The sequence below is a fragment of the Giraffa tippelskirchi genome, chromosome 10, assembly GCF_054371585.1.
Source record: "Giraffa tippelskirchi isolate mGirTip1 chromosome 10, T2T-mGirTip1v1.2.pri, whole genome shotgun sequence".
Lineage (NCBI taxonomy): Eukaryota > Metazoa > Chordata > Mammalia > Artiodactyla > Giraffidae > Giraffa > Giraffa tippelskirchi.
Window position 1 is genome coordinate 58,853,622 of NC_137284.1, and position 17,142 is coordinate 58,870,763.

At 40.6% G+C, this 17,142-nt stretch overlaps 1 protein-coding gene and 1 long non-coding RNA gene across 2 annotated transcripts in view; both read left to right on the forward strand.

Annotated features, from left to right (window-relative positions):
• Window positions 1-1,858: 1,858 nt before the first annotated feature.
• Window positions 1,859-7,114, forward strand: GNG11 (G protein subunit gamma 11). Its single transcript, XM_081531469.1, has 2 exons — window positions 1,859-2,374; window positions 6,691-7,114. Exons 1-2 carry the CDS (start codon window positions 2,279-2,281, stop codon window positions 6,814-6,816), a joined length of 222 nt encoding a protein of 73 aa, XP_081387595.1. The 5' UTR covers window positions 1,859-2,278; the 3' UTR covers window positions 6,817-7,114.
• Window positions 7,115-8,817: 1,703 nt separating this feature from the next.
• Window positions 8,818-17,142, forward strand: part of LOC145522649 (uncharacterized) — a 50,670-nt gene continuing 42,345 nt past the window's right edge. The window contains exon 1 of the long non-coding RNA XR_014066077.1: window positions 8,818-8,893. This is a non-coding gene — a long non-coding RNA (uncharacterized LOC145522649). The remainder of the gene's footprint in view (window positions 8,894-17,142) is intronic.

Here is a 17,142-nt window from a genome sequence, read left to right on the forward strand (position 1 = left end):
AGGGAAGAAATTTCCAGGCCAAAATAACCCTACTTTTATGATTTGGAACAGGCATACATTAATTTACTTAACCAACCTATTTAATTTGGGTGCTGAGCTTATTTAATTCAGGCCACATTAACTTACTTTCACTAACTTATTTAAGCTATTTTTAACCAAGCTTTTAAATTGAAGCAATGGGGAAATTAAAAAAAACAAAAAAGAAGAATCAGTTCTGGAGACAGATTCGGTTTTTTTGTCTTGGCTCATTGCTTGCTAACAGGGAAAACTCCCACAGTTCATCTAATTTTCTTTGAGCTTGGGAGCTCCTAGAATGTGTGGTATTTCAAATACAGATAATGAAGCTCCTAAATATTTTTCTTTGTGAAAGTAGTTTATCAGACAAACAGTTAGAAATGAAACGCACTTTAGCCAGTTCAGCCCTCCCTTACTCCATCACATAGCTCACAAATTGGAAACCAAAATCCAGAAGAAAATAAGTGACTTTCCCTAGTGATGGCCAGTGGCAGAGCAAGGACTGGAACTCATGAGTACTCATCAAAGATTCTTTTCATTCTGGTATATTCAGTGAGGATAAGTGGATGGAGCCTAGTGAGGAATTATGAACAAAAAAACCTCTGCTTGCAAAACAGGGAATGGCTATGGTGTCTAAGGCCAAGTACCCTGAGATACTCAGTTAATGCCCCCACTCAACTTAATTTTTTTTTAATTTATTTAATTTTTATTGAAGGATAATTGCTTTACAGAATTTTGCCGTTTTCTGTCAAACCTCAACATGAATCAGCCATAGGTATACATATATCCCCTCCCTTTTGAACCTCCCTCCCATCTCCCTCCCCATCCCACCCCTCTAGGTTGATACAGAGCCCTTGTTTGAATTTCCCGAGCCATAAAGCAAATTCCTGTTGGTTATCTATTTTACATATGGTAATATAAATTTCCATGTTACTCTTTCCATACATCACATCCTCTCCTCCCCTCTCCCCATGTCCATTCAGCTTGAATTTGACTGTACAGGCAGGAGTTCATTTCTGGGGAGAAGGAAATATGCATCCGACCACTTGAGATACTTTATTTTCCTTTCTTCACGCTTCATTTTTCTTCTAGTCTTTTGAGCATCATTAACAAGGTTTTAGATAGTTAAAGGGAAACTTTGTATGGCAGGCAAACATTTGTCACATCATTCTTCCCGGCTTTACAAAGTATCAGCTAGATGCATATGGCTTTCCAGAAAGTGGAAAAACCAAAACCAAGCGAATCCACTGCAAACATACAGGAAGATACTTGAGCCAGGAATTCAAAAACCATGGTGTCAAATGTCATCCAAACCTTGACAGATGGGGAATGGAGAAATACTTTCTGGTAGGACTTCAAAATTTCTACTTCTGTTTTCTCCGGGACCATCCGCTATACTTCAAACACTACAATTATTCCCCTGAAAAAAGAATGAAACCCCTGCTGTTGAGGTTGCCAATTTATTAACGTCAGAGCTATAAACAATATTCACATCCCAATGCCCTTTTTATCCCAAATTTTTAAATGCACTTCAGGCATTTAACAGACTGGTTGTGTTTACATCAACAGATGTGTTGCGCGTTTCTGAGATTCTAGCTCAGTTTCGTTTTCCTCTTGGGCCTTTTCTTAAGTGCCCGCATTTCCCCACAGCACACGTGTGTAGCTGGGGGAAAGTTACATGCTGTATATCTTTGAAACTCTTGGAGAAGTGAAGGGCCGTTATTTCCTGCCTGGTAGTGTCCTCCTTTTCTTGCTTCACGAACAAAACCCGGATGTGACTTGGGAAAAAGAGGGGGTGGGGAAGGAACAGAAAGTAAAACTTTTGCTGTTTCTCCAGGAAAGTGGACTAGCTCAACTCCTACCCTTGGGCCCCAGCCCAGGCCGGTCCTGCCGCGGGCGTGGCAGGGTCGGGAGCCGGGGCGGGTCGGGCCAGCATCCCCGCAGGAGACCGCTCAGCGCGCAGCCTCTGGCGTCTTCGGGCCTCCTTTGCAAACTCGACCCTCCCCGGGCTCCCAGGGGCAGATCTCCCGGTGTTGTGGGGACCTGACCAGAAGGGCAGGAGTTTTAAGATCCTGGGACGCTAGGGTGGGCTGGCGTGAGGGGATCTCGTCGGGGCGCTGGGGACCGCCGCTGGGAGAGGCGGTCACCTTCTGCGCGGGCGGGGCGCGCAGGCAGCACAGTTAGTTCGGGACGCGCCCTGGTTTGCGGCACTTGCAGCCGCTCCACTTCCAGAGCTGTCCCTGAGCCCAGTTCTGGGGCGAAAATGCCGGCCCTTCACATCGAAGATCTGCCAGAAAAGGAAAAGCTGAAGATGGAAGTTGAGCAACTTCGCAAAGAGGTTAAGTTGCCGAGACAGCAGGCAAGTTAGATGTCCCAGAATATTTCCTTCTGTGAAATGAACCAAGATCGGTGTTGTCTAGTTTGTTGCAGTGAAACAGTTTCTTGGCTCTTGGGTGGGTGGGGGGTATTGTTTGTTTGTTTCTTTCTTTTCTTGCTTTTTCTGCAGCTTCTTTTGAAGGGGGCTTTGGTGGTGCTTGAGAATTGCCTGTTGATGTGGGGAGATCATAGGAGGTTAAGGAGAGAGCAAGGATCTCATGAGTAATTTAAAGCCAAATGTTTGAGAATGAGGGGAACAAGCGAGAAATTCTGCCAGCTATTAGACAGTTGATTTTAAAAACCCAAACTGCAGGGAAAAGGCAGATGGCTACTTAGTTCCTTGATCTTTTTCATAATGGGAAAGAATAGCTTTTAAAAGTTGGAGGAGTTTTTGTTTGTTTGTTTTGGTTTTGACTTTCTTAATAACAGTGTGTCTTGAATTACCTAGTTTTGAGTCTTCATCGGGGGTCTCCAGGAAGTATGTGATGAGCAGTCTACTGGGGCTTGGGAGCAAAACATTACAGTATCCATCTTTGTTTATAAACTTCTTCCCTTTATAGTTTCCACTTTAAGCTTTGTAAGTATGCACAGTCAACTAATACCTACACAGTACTATCTGTATAATAAATAATTATACATATACTGTGTACAAACATTCTCTTTTGTGATTATGATTAGAAATTTTAGAGACCACTGAAGTAATCACAGATTCTGTGAGAATGTATGTGCCAGTGTTCAGAAGTCTCCACTGAAATTTGTTGAGACTTTGTCATTTTTATTTCAAGTTTTTACTGGTAATACAGGCCTTCATTCCTTCCCTTTTTCCTCAATCAGGCAACCTGTAGTCCAGGAATAGGCCTTTGGGTAGATATTTTTTAAGATAAATGATGTAGTTATTTCTCCCCAGCAAGAAGAATTTAAACTGACTTTATATCTCTGTGATTTAATACTAGAAAAAGTTAAGGAAAACAATGGAAAGGAAGTAGGTATGGGTGAATATGTTCACTTACCTTCCTGCTTTAGTTATTATAACTCTATTAGTGACAAGAGTCTTTTTACTCAGAAGACACATTTTGAGTGATATGTGGAAGATGCAGGCTTTGGGGAGGTTTATTTTTTATACATTTCTTTTCTTAAATGTAATATGTAACTTCCAAATCCCTAGTCTTCCAGAATTTTGAAGTTCAAAGTCCTTTCTGTACATGTTGAAAGTTTTTGTAGCTTTAAAAATACTGCAGTGTTTAAAGGAAAAACCAAAGTTATAGGACAAAGTGAATAGGCTTGTTTCTTGAAACTTTTAAGAGACCCATTTGTGTATGGCAAAGCCCATCTGTTAGCCACTTAGATCTTTTTGACACAACGAATCTTAGAGGTTACATATTAAACAGAGTTGCATAGATTGAAGTAAAGCGTTGTCTGTGCCAAGTTGGAATATTTTAATAGTTTGTATCACAGTGCAGAACTTATAGGGGAAAAAAAAGAGATGTGTCCTCCACTTACCTAAAGCTTCAAATTAGAAATTGGGCAAGGGTCTAGATGCAGTTAGGGCTTCCCTGGTAGCTCAGCTGATAAAGAATCTGCCTGTAATGCGGGAGACCTGGGTCTGCCCACACTTCTAATAACAACTACCAGTAAAGAGGACAATGAATTATATATTTATAAATCATTCAGATGTAGGACAGTCTCTTAAATCACTTAGAAAATAAAGTCTTGCTCAGTTCTGTACCCCTTCATTGGCACCAGAAACGCAAGAAGTAATTTCTGCATCATTACTACTACCCTAGTTGTCCGGGATTTCTCATCTCTCCTGTCGTCTGACTTCCCGGGAGTGCAGTGGTAAAGAACTTGCCTGCCAACACAGGAGATTCAAGAGATGCAGTTTCAGTCCCTGGGTGGAGAAGATCCCTTGGGGAAGGGAATGGCAACCCACTCTAGTATTCTTGCCTGGAGAATCCCATGGACAGAGGAGTCCATGGGGGTTGCAAAGAGTTGGACACGACTGAGCAACTAACACTTGCACACTTCGCTAGACGCAGCAGACTGTGTGGAAGTTAGAGGCATCATTCATTAGCATTGCCCCCTTCCAGCTCTCCACCTCCACTCCTTAGGACACACCCTACTGGAATTACTTTCTTGGGGAGAAGGAACAGAGGGGAGAAAACTTTCAGGGAAACCTTAGAGGACAGAGGGAGAAACATCTAAGTCCTGATAGTAAGATTCCACCATTTTATTATGCACTTTGAATTATAACATGTTCATGCTAGAAAAACATTATGGCTCTTAGAGATCATTCAACCCTCTCACTTTGAAGGATTAAAAAACCAACCTGAATTCCAAGGAGGCTAACTAGCCCCTTATTTAAGACCCCAGAGATAAAGATAGAGACATTGTTAAAACACTAAGACATATATCTTCTGATGCCCAGTCAATAAACTGTTAATATCTGAGCTGTGTGTTCTGCTCAGGCCAAATTCACAGGCTGAATTCTGGCTTGTAGCTAATTGTTGTTCAAACGTATCCTCTTGATCATGGAAGGAAATACATCAGAGAAGCCATTGTTCACTTTTGGAGATTACACATCTTTTTGGACACTTAATGAAGAAGGCTCTGTAACAGATACCATTTAGGGAAACATGAGTCTAATTTTCTTTTTAACTATTTTTCAGCCTTTCTTTTTTGATGTGGACCATTTTTTAAAGTTTTCGTTAAAGTTGTTATAGTATTGCTTCTGCTTTATGTTTTGGCCTTTTGGCCGGGAGGCATGTGACCTCTTAGCTCCCCAACCAGGGATCAAACCTGTACCCCCTGCATTGGAAGGCAGTCTTCACCACTGGACTGCCAGGGGAGTCCCAACATGAGTCTGATCTGCAAATTTCTCTGTGGCCACAGAGCCCAGCTTATGGATACTTATGTTATCACCTCTGAGAATTCACTTAAAATGCAAGCCAGCACAGTGATTGTCCACCAATGTTACCCGAGAGAATGATACTTGTAAAGATTTTATTTTGCCACATTTTAACTGTGTTGCCTAGTTTTAAATTTTATTTTCAGAGGCCTCCACACTGAGGTGCCAAGAAATCTTTGAGGTGTGGGAGTAGAACATTTTTTATTTTTTAAAAATTCTAATTGCAGTATAATAGACAAGAAACATTGTGTTAATAATTGTAGGCATATAACATAGTGATTTGATATGTGTGTGTATTACAAAATGATGTATTTTTGGTTACCTAAAGTCTGATCTTTTAATAATTTCTAGTTTATGTTTTATGGTTTCACATGATGTATTAACACAGTAGTAACTTCACTTAGGTACAAGTGAATAATTATGTACATTCTAGGATGCATATGCAGACATTTTTAGTGATCAACATTGAAACAGTTTGGAGATTACTAATCTAGATAATAAAATCAATGGGAACATTGCCTAGTTTTAAGAGGACTCCGTTAGAATTTTCTGGAACTTCTATAATTTTTACTTCTTATTTCTTACTAGTTAATGCAGGTCTTCATTAAGCAGTAATCCTTTTTTTATTTCTCCTTTCCTTTTTACTCCCCTCCTATTTTTTATAAATCACTCTTACAAACTGTCTCTTAAGGACAGACTTTTTGAAGAAACTGTTCAATCCTTTCTCCACTCAGAAAAAGTTTACACTACTTACATAAACACAAGCCTCAGATAAGCCTTTTCTTATGATCAGTTCTGCACAGAAACACAGGTGGAGGGTTGGGGGGAGATGAAGGGGCATGGGGGTGTTTGCAAGTGGGGTGGGGAAACTTTGGGGCAACTTTAGCTTTTCCAGATCAGACTTTCTCCAGTGCTTCTATCATTCTGTGAAATTGAAGAACCTGGCACATACTCAGTAATGTGAGAATTTTTACAGGAAACACCCCAAAACATTTGGGGAGTAGCTACACTGCAACAATTCATTAGCATGGAAAATTGAAAGTGGAGTATGTTTCAGTTCCTCAGATATTGTGGACATGTCATCATTGTATTTTAGCAGAGGAACAAAATCATATGAGACATAGTGGATAGAAATTGCTGGGGATAATATTTTTAATACAGTGACTTTCAAGCTTTCTTGCTACTGTAGTAAGAAATCTATTTCACATAGACTATATCGTTCATATATATTGTATAGGCTCTGTGATGCACTCTAATATTTTCGTCTATTCTATTTGATTTTTAAAATGCTGGTTGTACCCAATTATGTTAATTTCACTAAAGGGTGGTGACAAAGTTTGAACAATCCTGATTCTTTCTTTTTTCCTTTCTTTCTTTCCTCCTTTCTCCTTAAGGTGTCTAAATGTTCAGAAGAAATAAAGAACTATATTGAAGAACGTTCTGGAGAGGATCCTCTGGTGAAAGGAATTCCAGAAGACAAGAATCCCTTTAAAGAAAAAGGCAGCTGCATTATTTCATGAATAACTGGGGAAGACATTTCCTCCTCAGTGGAAGAGGTCATTTGTTGTCGTTTTCCGAAATAAAACCCACCACCTTTTAAAGGAGTAACAATGAAATTTAAAGGAGACTTTCTTAAGCGCTCACCTAGATGTGGTCTTGTCTGAAAGGTGTATGCTTCTCATCCCTGTGCACTACACACCCCTTTTGAGAGGACAGAGAGCATCTGACGTGCCATTATGGGAATAAGGACATCACTTGTGCATGACTCAGCTCTTTCAGTATATTGCTTGATGCCTCAAATAAAGTTTTATCTCTGCAGATTGAGTGTTGGCAACTTCAGAAGGCTTTCTCTCTCTCTCTCTTTCTTTTTTTGCATTACCTTTGATACTTCTCCCCATAACCTTTCAGCTGTTTGGGACCTGTCTCTAAAGATGAGGTAGTTTGACAGACCAGGTCTCAGATCCAGCTCTCTCTGTTTCAAATCTCAGGAGGTTTACAGCACTGAGTTCTGACTCCTGGAATGTTTTCATCTAACATTAACCAGTAGGGAACTGAGTGAGTCTGGTGGCACTAGTGGTTAAGAATCTCGTGCCAATGCAGGAGATGCAGGAGACACAGGTTTGACTCCTGCGTCACGAAGATGCCCTGGAGAAGGAAATGGCAACCCACTCCAGTATTCTTTACTGGAAAATTCCATGAACAGAGAAGCCTGGTGGGCTAGAGTCCATAAGGTCACAAAGAAACACGACTGAGCGCACACACACACACACACACACACACACAACTGAATGAGTAAAATTCCTAATGTTGACAGAGTTAGATAATTGAATCAGGAACTAGACCAAGCCTCGGCTAGTTCAACCACTTCCCAGTTTATCATCGTACAGATTTTGTTCAGAGTGCTGCTATGATGATGGTAGCTGGAGAAATGCGGGGGGCTGGGTATCTAGAGGAGCCCCTTTGGGGCCAGCCCTGCTTTGCCCCCACAGGGAGGCACATCTCACATGTGATCACCAGGTCTTTCCGTGGCGACTGTCCAGTTCTGTGGCATTGAGCACTGGCACAGATGCTTGGCTCTGTGCCCATGTGAGCCAGCCTTTTCCAGCAGCTCTGTGCCAAGCTTACCTCTTTTCTTTCTCCAAAGGAAAAAATCAATCTTTTGCCAGCTTCTAAAATTAGCTTGCCTTGCTTCTCATTTGCTTGGTTGGAATTCTTCCTTTATTCTGGCCACTCAGTCCTTTGCTGGTGACAGGTGTGAATATTTTCTCCGAGTCCACAGCTGAACTTTTCACCATGGGATCCTAGTTGTCCTAGCGATCCTAAGGGTGCAGCGCACCAAAGTAGACTGCCTGACCCCAAGGAGAGCTCGGAAAAGGTGTGCTGTGCTTAGTCGCTCAGTTCTGTCAGACTCTTTATGACCCCGTGGACTGTAGCCTGTCAGGCTCCTCTGTCCATGGAATTCTCCTGGCAAGAATACTGGAGTGGGTTGCCATGCCCTCCTCCAGGGGATCTTCCCAACCCAGGGATCAAACCTGGGTCTCCCGCATTGCAGGCAGGTTCTTTCCTGTCTGAGCCACCAGGGAAGCCCATGAATACTGGAGTGGGTAGCCTAACCCTTCTCCAGGGAATCTTCCCGACCCAGGAATCGAACCAGAGTCTCCTGCATTGCAGGCGGATTCTTTAGCAGCTGAGCTACCAGGAAAGCCATCTCGGAAAAGGGGCAGGCCACGATTGGGGGTCCCACAGGATATATAGGGGTGGAGTGTAGGATCAGGCCACTCAGGATGGCTGTTCTCTTGCTCTCTGTACATCTCCTGCTTGCCTGGTACTTGCTTCACCTATACCCTACTCACCCAGCTGACCTTCCCATGACCTTGCCCTGGGCCCTAGCTGGTGCTTGTTCTCAGCAAAGGGGGCTGTGAGAGGCGTACCCCTCTACTGGTTTCCCTGGTAATTAATGAACCCACCTTATATCAATTCCCCTATAACTGGCAACCTCTTTTCTTCCCCTTCTGCTTCAGCAAAGGCTGCAGTTGTGCGCTGCCCACCTTTCCTTGCACACTATGGGTTGTTGCTCCAGGACCTTGCTTCAGACCTGTAAGTCCTCCCATTCTTTAAACCACTGATGTCCCTGTTTTGGAAACAAATGAACAAAAAACTCAACAGCAAACTATACGGCTGCCTTCCATCTTTCATAAAGGCACCAGGAAAACAACCCCAAAGGCATATTCTCCTTTCCCGCTGTTTTTGGATGCAGATTGATCCAGGTTGAAGTAAAAAGGAAGAGAAGCAAAACCCTGAAAGGTTAGCTCCAACTCAAATGGGTTTAGTTACAAACTTGCAATTTTAAATGTGGCATAGAAGCCCAGGTTTCTTCTTGATGAGATCTTTCCTCCTGCTTAGATGCTTGCTCTTCCTCAGTCGTGTCTGACTCTTTTTCGACCCCATGGACTATAGTCTGCCACGTTCCTCTGTGCATGGAATTTTTCAGGCAAGAATACTGGAGTGGGTTGCCATTTCCTTCTCCAGGGGATCTTCCTGACCCAAGAATTGAACCTGCGTCTCCTGTGTCTCCTGCATTGTAGGCAGCTTTGTTACCACAGCCGTTGGGGAATCCCCTACTTAGATGCATGATGTTGTTGTTCAGTTGCTAAGTCATGTCCAGCTCTTTGCGACCCCATGGACTGCAACACGCCAAGCCTCCCTGTCCCTCACTATCTCCTAGAGTTTGCCCAACTTCATATCCATTGAATTGCTTAGATGCATAGGTGTACCTTATTAAACCAGAGATGTGCCAGTGAACTCTACTAGCTTTCTGAAGTATATCAGCATCCTCACTCCAAAATTGCTTTCTTTCCCCTCTCAGAGAAGCAACAGGATACCCAGGCTTTTGAAAGAGCAGGTTATAGCAAACCAAGAGCAGGAACTATTTCCTTCAGTTTCCTGCCTTTTTCCAAGTGTTGACGTCAGTTGAAATTACTGGGAGCCCTGGGATATTTTTATCCCAAAGTATGATCTTCTCCACAGTGAAGTTAAAAAATGTAATGATGTATTTTTTCCAACAACCATGGGACAACCAATATTTGGGATGTATTGCTACTATTAACATTTAAGGTGGCGTGGAAAAGTTTTACTTTAATGAGCTGTTTCATTTCTTTCAAGTCATAAGGTTTTCTTCTGTTGTTTAGGGAAGCAAACTTCTGTTCTGGTTATTGGGAAGGGGTGTGTGTGTGTGTGTATGTGTGTGTGTGTGTGTGTGTGTGTGTGTGTTAGCTGCTCAGTCATGTCTGACTCTCTGCGGCGCCATGGACTGTACTCAGACAAGCTCCTCTGTGCATGGAATTCTCCAGGCAAGAATACAGGAGTGAGTAGCCATTCCCTTCTCCAGGGGATCTTCCTGACCCAGAGATCAAGCCCGGGTCTCCAGCATTCCCGGCAGATTCTTTACCATCTGAGCCACTAGATCAAATCATTTGCTTATTTCATGGAGTGCCAAGACAGCATTTGTATCCTCTAACTTCTTAAGATTGTGGATTACAAGGCTGACCCTGAATTTCTATGTCACATTCACCTATTCAGTCATGTATGCTTCTGAGTCCTAGTGCCTTCTCTTCATCTACTTTCAACCATATGATAAATTAGTCAGTCCACTTTTGTTTTTTTCCTTAATAAGTATCCAATATCACAGATGTTTCTCCTAAATATAACTATGTTCTTTTTTTCCTCACTGCTTCATCTTAGTAACTCAGCAAGCCTATAGAATTGCAGTAAAATCCTCTTGATTTTAGAGTGTTCAGCTGCTAAAAATGTATTAGCATGTATTACGAAGAAAATGAAAAAATATGATAACCATATATTCAGGTATATTATAAAAGTAACCTTCAGTAAGCAGGAATTTGTTAGGGTTTAAATCATGTGTTCATTTTCTTCCAAGAATCTGGTTCTGTAATCATTTGATATCTGATTAAATAGTTACTGGGCTTTGTGTTTTGAGACTTAGAGTCTATGAACTCATATTAGCAAAATTGACTTCTCTATTTCTAGGCAGGATTAACATTACAAAGCTCACCCATCCTTGCTATTTCAAGTCAGTTTATTTTGTATGTTGGATGCAAACTGGTATTTCATTATTATCTAAATTTGTACTTCCTTGATTTCCTGTGAGTTTTACAGGCAGATTTTCATGTACCTATTGACCATCTTCATCTATTTCACCTCCCTTGATCCTCCACCTCTGGCAACCACAACTCAGTTTTCTGTATTTGGGTTTGGTTTTCTTTTTCTTTTTTTTTTTTTTTTAGTTTCCACATATAAATAAGATCATATAATATTTGTCTTTGTCTGATGTATCACTTGACATAATACCCTCAAGGTCCATGCATGTTGTTATATGGTAAGAGTTCTTTTTTTGTTATGGCTGAATAATAATTTCATCATATATCTATAAAATAATTTCTTTATTCATCCATCAATGGACATGTAGATTATTTTCGTATCTTTCCTACTGTAAATAATGATGCAATGAATATGGGAATGCTTATATTTTTATAAGCTTGTATTTTCATTTTCTTTGGATAAATACCCAGAGGTGGAATTGCTGGATTGTATGGCAATTCTATTTTTAATTATTGATTAAGCCTTATACTGTCTCTGAACCAATTTACTGTCCCAGAAACACTGCAGAAGAGTTCCTTTTCTCCACATCCTCACCAACACTGTTGTTGATAGTCTTTTTGAGAATAGCCATTCTAACAGGTGTGAGATGATATCTCTTTGTGGTTTTGATTTGCAGTTTCCTAATGATTAGTCATGTTGAGCACATTTTACTATACCTATTTGTGTCCTCTTTGTTTAAATAAACTTTGGAAGGTTAAACATGGAACTGATAAAAATTGCTACCTATTAGAGCCAGTGTTGGGTGTGCCAGATGGGAAAGCATGATGTTGAGTTTTTCTCATTGTATATTTTTCCCTAAAATTTTGATTTGGGGACCTGGCAAATATATTATCTAGTTTAAGAAGCAAAAGTAATTTTAAAATAGAGCAAGATTCATATTTCTATGAATAGGCTTTTAAAAGTAAATATTGTTGTTTAATTGTGCCTGGCTCCTTGTGACACCATGGACTGTAGCCCACCAGGCTCCTCAGTTCACAGGATTTCCCAGGCGAGAATATTGGAGTGGGTTATCATTTCCTTCTCCAGGGGATCTTCCCAACCCAGGGGTTGAACCCACGACTCCTGCATTGGCAGGTGGATTCTTTACCTCTGAGACGCCAGGGAAGCCCAAACCTAAGTATATGTGGGTATAAATGTCGTATAAATCATGAATAAGTTTGTATAGTCAACATGATATGACTAACCATCATACATTTTGATCTATTAAGCTTATCCCACTAAGTAAGACAAAGATATTGAGTCAGTAGCAGTTATACTTCACTGTTATCCCTTCTACTTTTAGTCTTAGAACGATGATAATCAGTGAGAAGTGAGCCCCTACTTCTAGTAGAACAGTCTGGGAGAGCAGGGACTAATGAGAAGTTATCTTTTGTTTGATAGAAGTAATGGGATGGTCACAGAAGGAAAGTGCTGGGGGCTGTCTCCTGTTGGGACAAGACCTCATACCCTACTCTATGCATTGAGCTGCCCCATCCAGGGCACCATCAGCAGCTTTTCCACTCAAGCTTCACTCAGTCTGAAACAATGAATCCATGGACTGTTAAAAACCATTCACTGACACTGGGAGAACCTTGAGACTCACTGACGCCATTGCTTTCTGTTCCTTTTGGTTCAAACACATTAAATGATGACATCTTTTTCTTTAAAAAAATATAAAATTAAAGAGTGCATAATTTCATTGAACATGAAAATGAACAGGGAGGGATGAAACTAGGTGGATTATAAACTTCAGAAACTGGTTCCAAAGTTCTTGTGCAAAAGTTACTCTTAAAATGAAGGAAATAGATCCTTGCAAAATTCAACAGTCATGAAAAAGAATCCATATTGACATACATGTAAATGTATGTATGCATTTATTTATTCGACAACAAAATTTTGGAGGTCCCTTTATGTACCAGGCACTGGTTTAGGCCTAAAGAATACAGTAGTGAATTAGAAGAAGCCCTTAGGAACATGGACTTTACAGAAATTATACTTACTCACATATAGGTGGAAATTACTGAGTATATTATGATGCATGTATGTATGTGTTAGTCGCTCAGTCATGTCTGACTGTTTGTGACCCAGTGGACTGTAACCCACCAGGCTCCTCTGTCCTTGGAATTTTCCAGGCAAGAATACTGGAGCAGGTTGCCATTTCCTTCTCCAGGGGATCTTCCCAATCAAGAGACTGTAAAGAATCTACCTGCGATGTAGGAGGGTTCGATCCCCTGAAGAAGGGAATGGTAACTCCAGTATTCTTGCCTGGAGAATTCCATGGACAGAGGAGTCTGGCAGGCTACAGTCCATGGAGTCGCAAAGAGTCAGACACGACTGAGCGACTAACACATATACACGTACATCATGATGATGGTGGTGATGATAGCTTATACATATGAAGTGCTTAATATTTGTCTGGCACTGGAGTAAGCTTTTTACATAGATTATGTCTGCTAATTCTCACAAGTGCCTTATGTATTGGGTAAATAATTCACACAATCATATAGCTAGTGTAACTAGCAGAACAGAGACTGTTCCTTAAACATTATGCAATAGTACCTCTCTTTTTTTTTCATTCATTCAACAGTTATTTATTGAACACTTACTATATTCCAGGTACATTTTAGTTAATAGACATAGAGCAATATATAAAATAGTAAAATTCTTGCAATTAGTACCTCTCTTATAGAGTGAAAAGAACTATTAGCTCAACAACTATCTGATGTAACTTTTGCCATAGGTGTAGCCAGCTACTAGAGCCCCAGAAATTTTAGCCCTGGTGTGTGAAACGGAGTTTTAAGTTACTTATTTTAATTGTTTTTATTTGTTGGTTGATTGGTTGATTTTTTATAATTACAACCTAACGTAACAATTTTAACTTATCTAATGGGTGCAGTTTGCTTTCTTAAAGTCATATCACAACTCTAAATTATTATAACAATGATGAGTTCTAATTGTATAATGATAAAGATTTGCTCACTTGATGAATTAGGTTAGTACCAAAATCTGTCTGATAGAAGCTACATGAATTATGGTAGAGTGCCAGGAAGAGAGAAATCAAACTCTATCTATAAAGGCTTTCTTGAAAATATTAGCATTATTAGTGATGGTCAGCCCTAGAGAACTGTCTATAGGTACCAAAGAATCTTTTCAAAGTCATCAAATTCAGTCTCTGTAAACTGAGCTCTTCAGTAAAGAGAGCCATTGGCTTTAGCTTGAGTCATCTCAGCCTTTTCTTATAGCCAGCTTGAGACAGACAAACTTCATAGAGCTGGTTTGGGAATTAATGGGACTGTCTTGTTTAGAGTTCCTTAAATTCATAAAAAGTGCTCATGCATTTGGCAATGATCAGTATTTATCAACACACACCTTCAAATCCCATTTGGAAGTAATTAGCTTAAATTTATATAGAACATATCTATTCTACAGACTTGGCATAATCACTCCAACTTTCAGAGTGCAGAGAAGGAAAAGAAGTTGAACCTGCTTATTGGATATTTTGAAATAGTATTAAAGCCTCCGTGTGTCTCAGTCTAAGGGAGCAAAATGAAGAGGAAAGGAAAGAGACATTTAAACCAATATTAAATACTTCAAACACATCATCTAAAAACTCTGATAAATACTGATATAGTCCACTCATTACTTAAAAACAGTTCAGAGCCCGTTCTTGCTAAGTGTTAACCTCTTTATAACCGAAGTCATGTGTCAATGAGGCAAATACAACAAGGATGCACTTGCTCTTTGCCAATGTCCAGACTTGCCTTTTCTTTTATTGTTTTAAGTAATTGTTGAAAGATTGTATGCTATCGGGTTTCCACCTGATTCTTATTTAAATATATTATTTTAATATAAAAGCAGACATAAGATAGAATCATTAATATTTATTAATATTTGGACCTTTCAATTTGGAACACAGAGTAATTCAAATATTTTAAAATCATTCATTTTAACTTGATTTGATGGATTGAGGGCCTGTAGACATGACACTATATGGAAAAATTTGGCCAATAGTTTCGTGCATTCTAGGAACTGGAAGTCAAGACGAAAGGTGGGGATACTCAACCATTTCAATTAATTAAATCAATTTTATGTGCAAAGTGTAAGTGGATTAACTGTCAGAGAAAAGGAGGGGGTAATAAGTGAATAATGAAAGTAAACCTAGGACATTTTCTACCTTTTCTTCTTGGAACACTTCGTGGAAAGAGACATGGTAGCATAAGTGAAAGAAAAGAATTTGTGGATTAAACTAAGAGAAATTCCATTTATTGAGTTCAATTTGGCAGACCAAGAAAGCATTTATCAATATGATATATTGTTAATATATCACAAGAGCAGAAGGAACTTAATTAATTGGCTACACTGTCTTTAATAAAAAGTCTTTAAAATGCTTTTTCAGTTACTGTGGACCCAAGCAAATCCAATGACTTAAAACAATGCATTTATTATTGCTTCTGAGTTCACCAGTCAGTCTCTGTGGGCCTGGCTCTGCTGATCTTGGTGGGTATCACTGATTCATCTGTAGTCAGCTGATGGGTCAACTCTGGGCTAACTAGTTACTGGGTGTTGTCTAGGAGTTGGCTGGGGCAAAGTCGGTGACTAGGTTATAAGTCTTCCATCCTCTAACAGACTTGCCTGGGCTTGTTGACATAGTCGGGAGGGCTCTAAGAGTGTGGTAGTGAAAATGGAATCTTAAGGACTAGGGGAAGAACAAAGCACACCATCATTTCCACTGTGTTCAATTGTGCAAAGCAAGACACCAGAACAATCCAGATTCAAAGGGAAGGACAATGAATGCCCCCTTTTGCATGCTGGAGCTGCAAAGTCACATGGCAAAAAGCATAGAGACAAAGAAGGGTGGAAAGTTGGGGATATTTTACAATCTACCTGAGCCACTGGGTGAAGATCTTGGGTCTCAACCTTGGGCAGTGGAAGCCAGTAGGAACAATCTAGGGATATGGAGTGGGCAACCCACTCCAGTATTCTTGCCTGGAGAATCCCAGGGACAGGGGAGCCTGATGGGCTGCCATCTATGGGGTCACACAGAGTTGAACACGACTGAAGCAACTTAGCAGCAGCAGGGATATGAGGAAAAGAAGCTCCAGTAGAATAAACCTGAAGGTTCTGATGCTAAAAGCAAAACATGGAAATGGTTAGTGCACAACTCAGGCAGTAATCTAAAACGGTGGGAGGTGTATATATGTTGATGCCACTCGAGCTATTGGAAAGCTGCTGTACAGCACAGGGAGCTCAACTTGGTGTTCTGTGATGACCTATGGAGTGGGCTGGTGGGGGCGGGAGGGAGGTTCAAGAGGGAGAGGATATATGTGTACATACAGGTGATTCACTTTGTTGTATAGCAGAAAATAACAACATTGTAAAGCAATTATATTCCAGTTTTTTAAAAATGCATGAACTGGAAAAGATAAAAAGATAGGAGAGAGAGGATTAGAAATCTGTATCAAAATGAATTTGAGACTTTCAGTAACTTGACAGACCCTCACAGCTAGTGAGGCAAAGCTGGATTGCACCAAGGAGAAAATGAGCAGCCTCTTGAAAAATTAGCTTTACTAAATCCGTTTATAGACATATCAATTTTTCAAAAGTGGAAGATTATAGGTTCTGATTATGTCCCTTTTCATGTCTTATGTTAGATACAGGAAGGACCCCTGCAACGTGATCACCTCTTTAAGCAGAGGGGCTCATTTTCAATACTGCAGAGGCAAACCCCATGAAGTCATAAGCTTTTATTTCTGTTCCCAACATCGGTCAGTCAGTCTGGTGAGGGTAAAAGCCAGTCCCACTATTATTTCAGAAAATGATAATAGCATACCACTCCTAGCTCATCCTCTGGAGAAGCTTGTATTTCTTTATATGCTGTGTTCTCACTCAGTCGTGTCTGCCTCTTTGCTACCCTGTGGTCTGTAGCCTGCCAGGCTCCTCTGCCCTTGGGATTCTCCAAGCAAGAATACTGGAGCTGGTTGCCATTTCCTCCTCCAGGGGATCTTCCTGACCCAGGCATTGAACTCGCATCTCTTGCATCTCAGACATTGGCAGGTGGTTTCTTTACCACTGGCCACCTGGGCTTCCCTGTTTGTCAAACTTTTTCTGTAAAGGGCCAGATGGTAAATATTTTAGCCTCTGCATGCAGTACTACCTTTGTGGCAACTAGTCCTACACGAAAGTAGTTACTG

Bases quoted from the DNA above. Each gene is read 5' to 3' on its own strand.
- GNG11 (XM_081531469.1), top strand. From the start codon at position 2,279: ATGCCGGCCCTTCACATCGAAGATCTGCCAGAAAAGGAAAAGCTGAAG. The intron at 2,375-6,690 runs GCAAGTTAGATG...TTTCTCCTTAAG, and splicing joins TTAAGTTGCCGAGACAGCAG to GTGTCTAAATGTTCAGAAGA.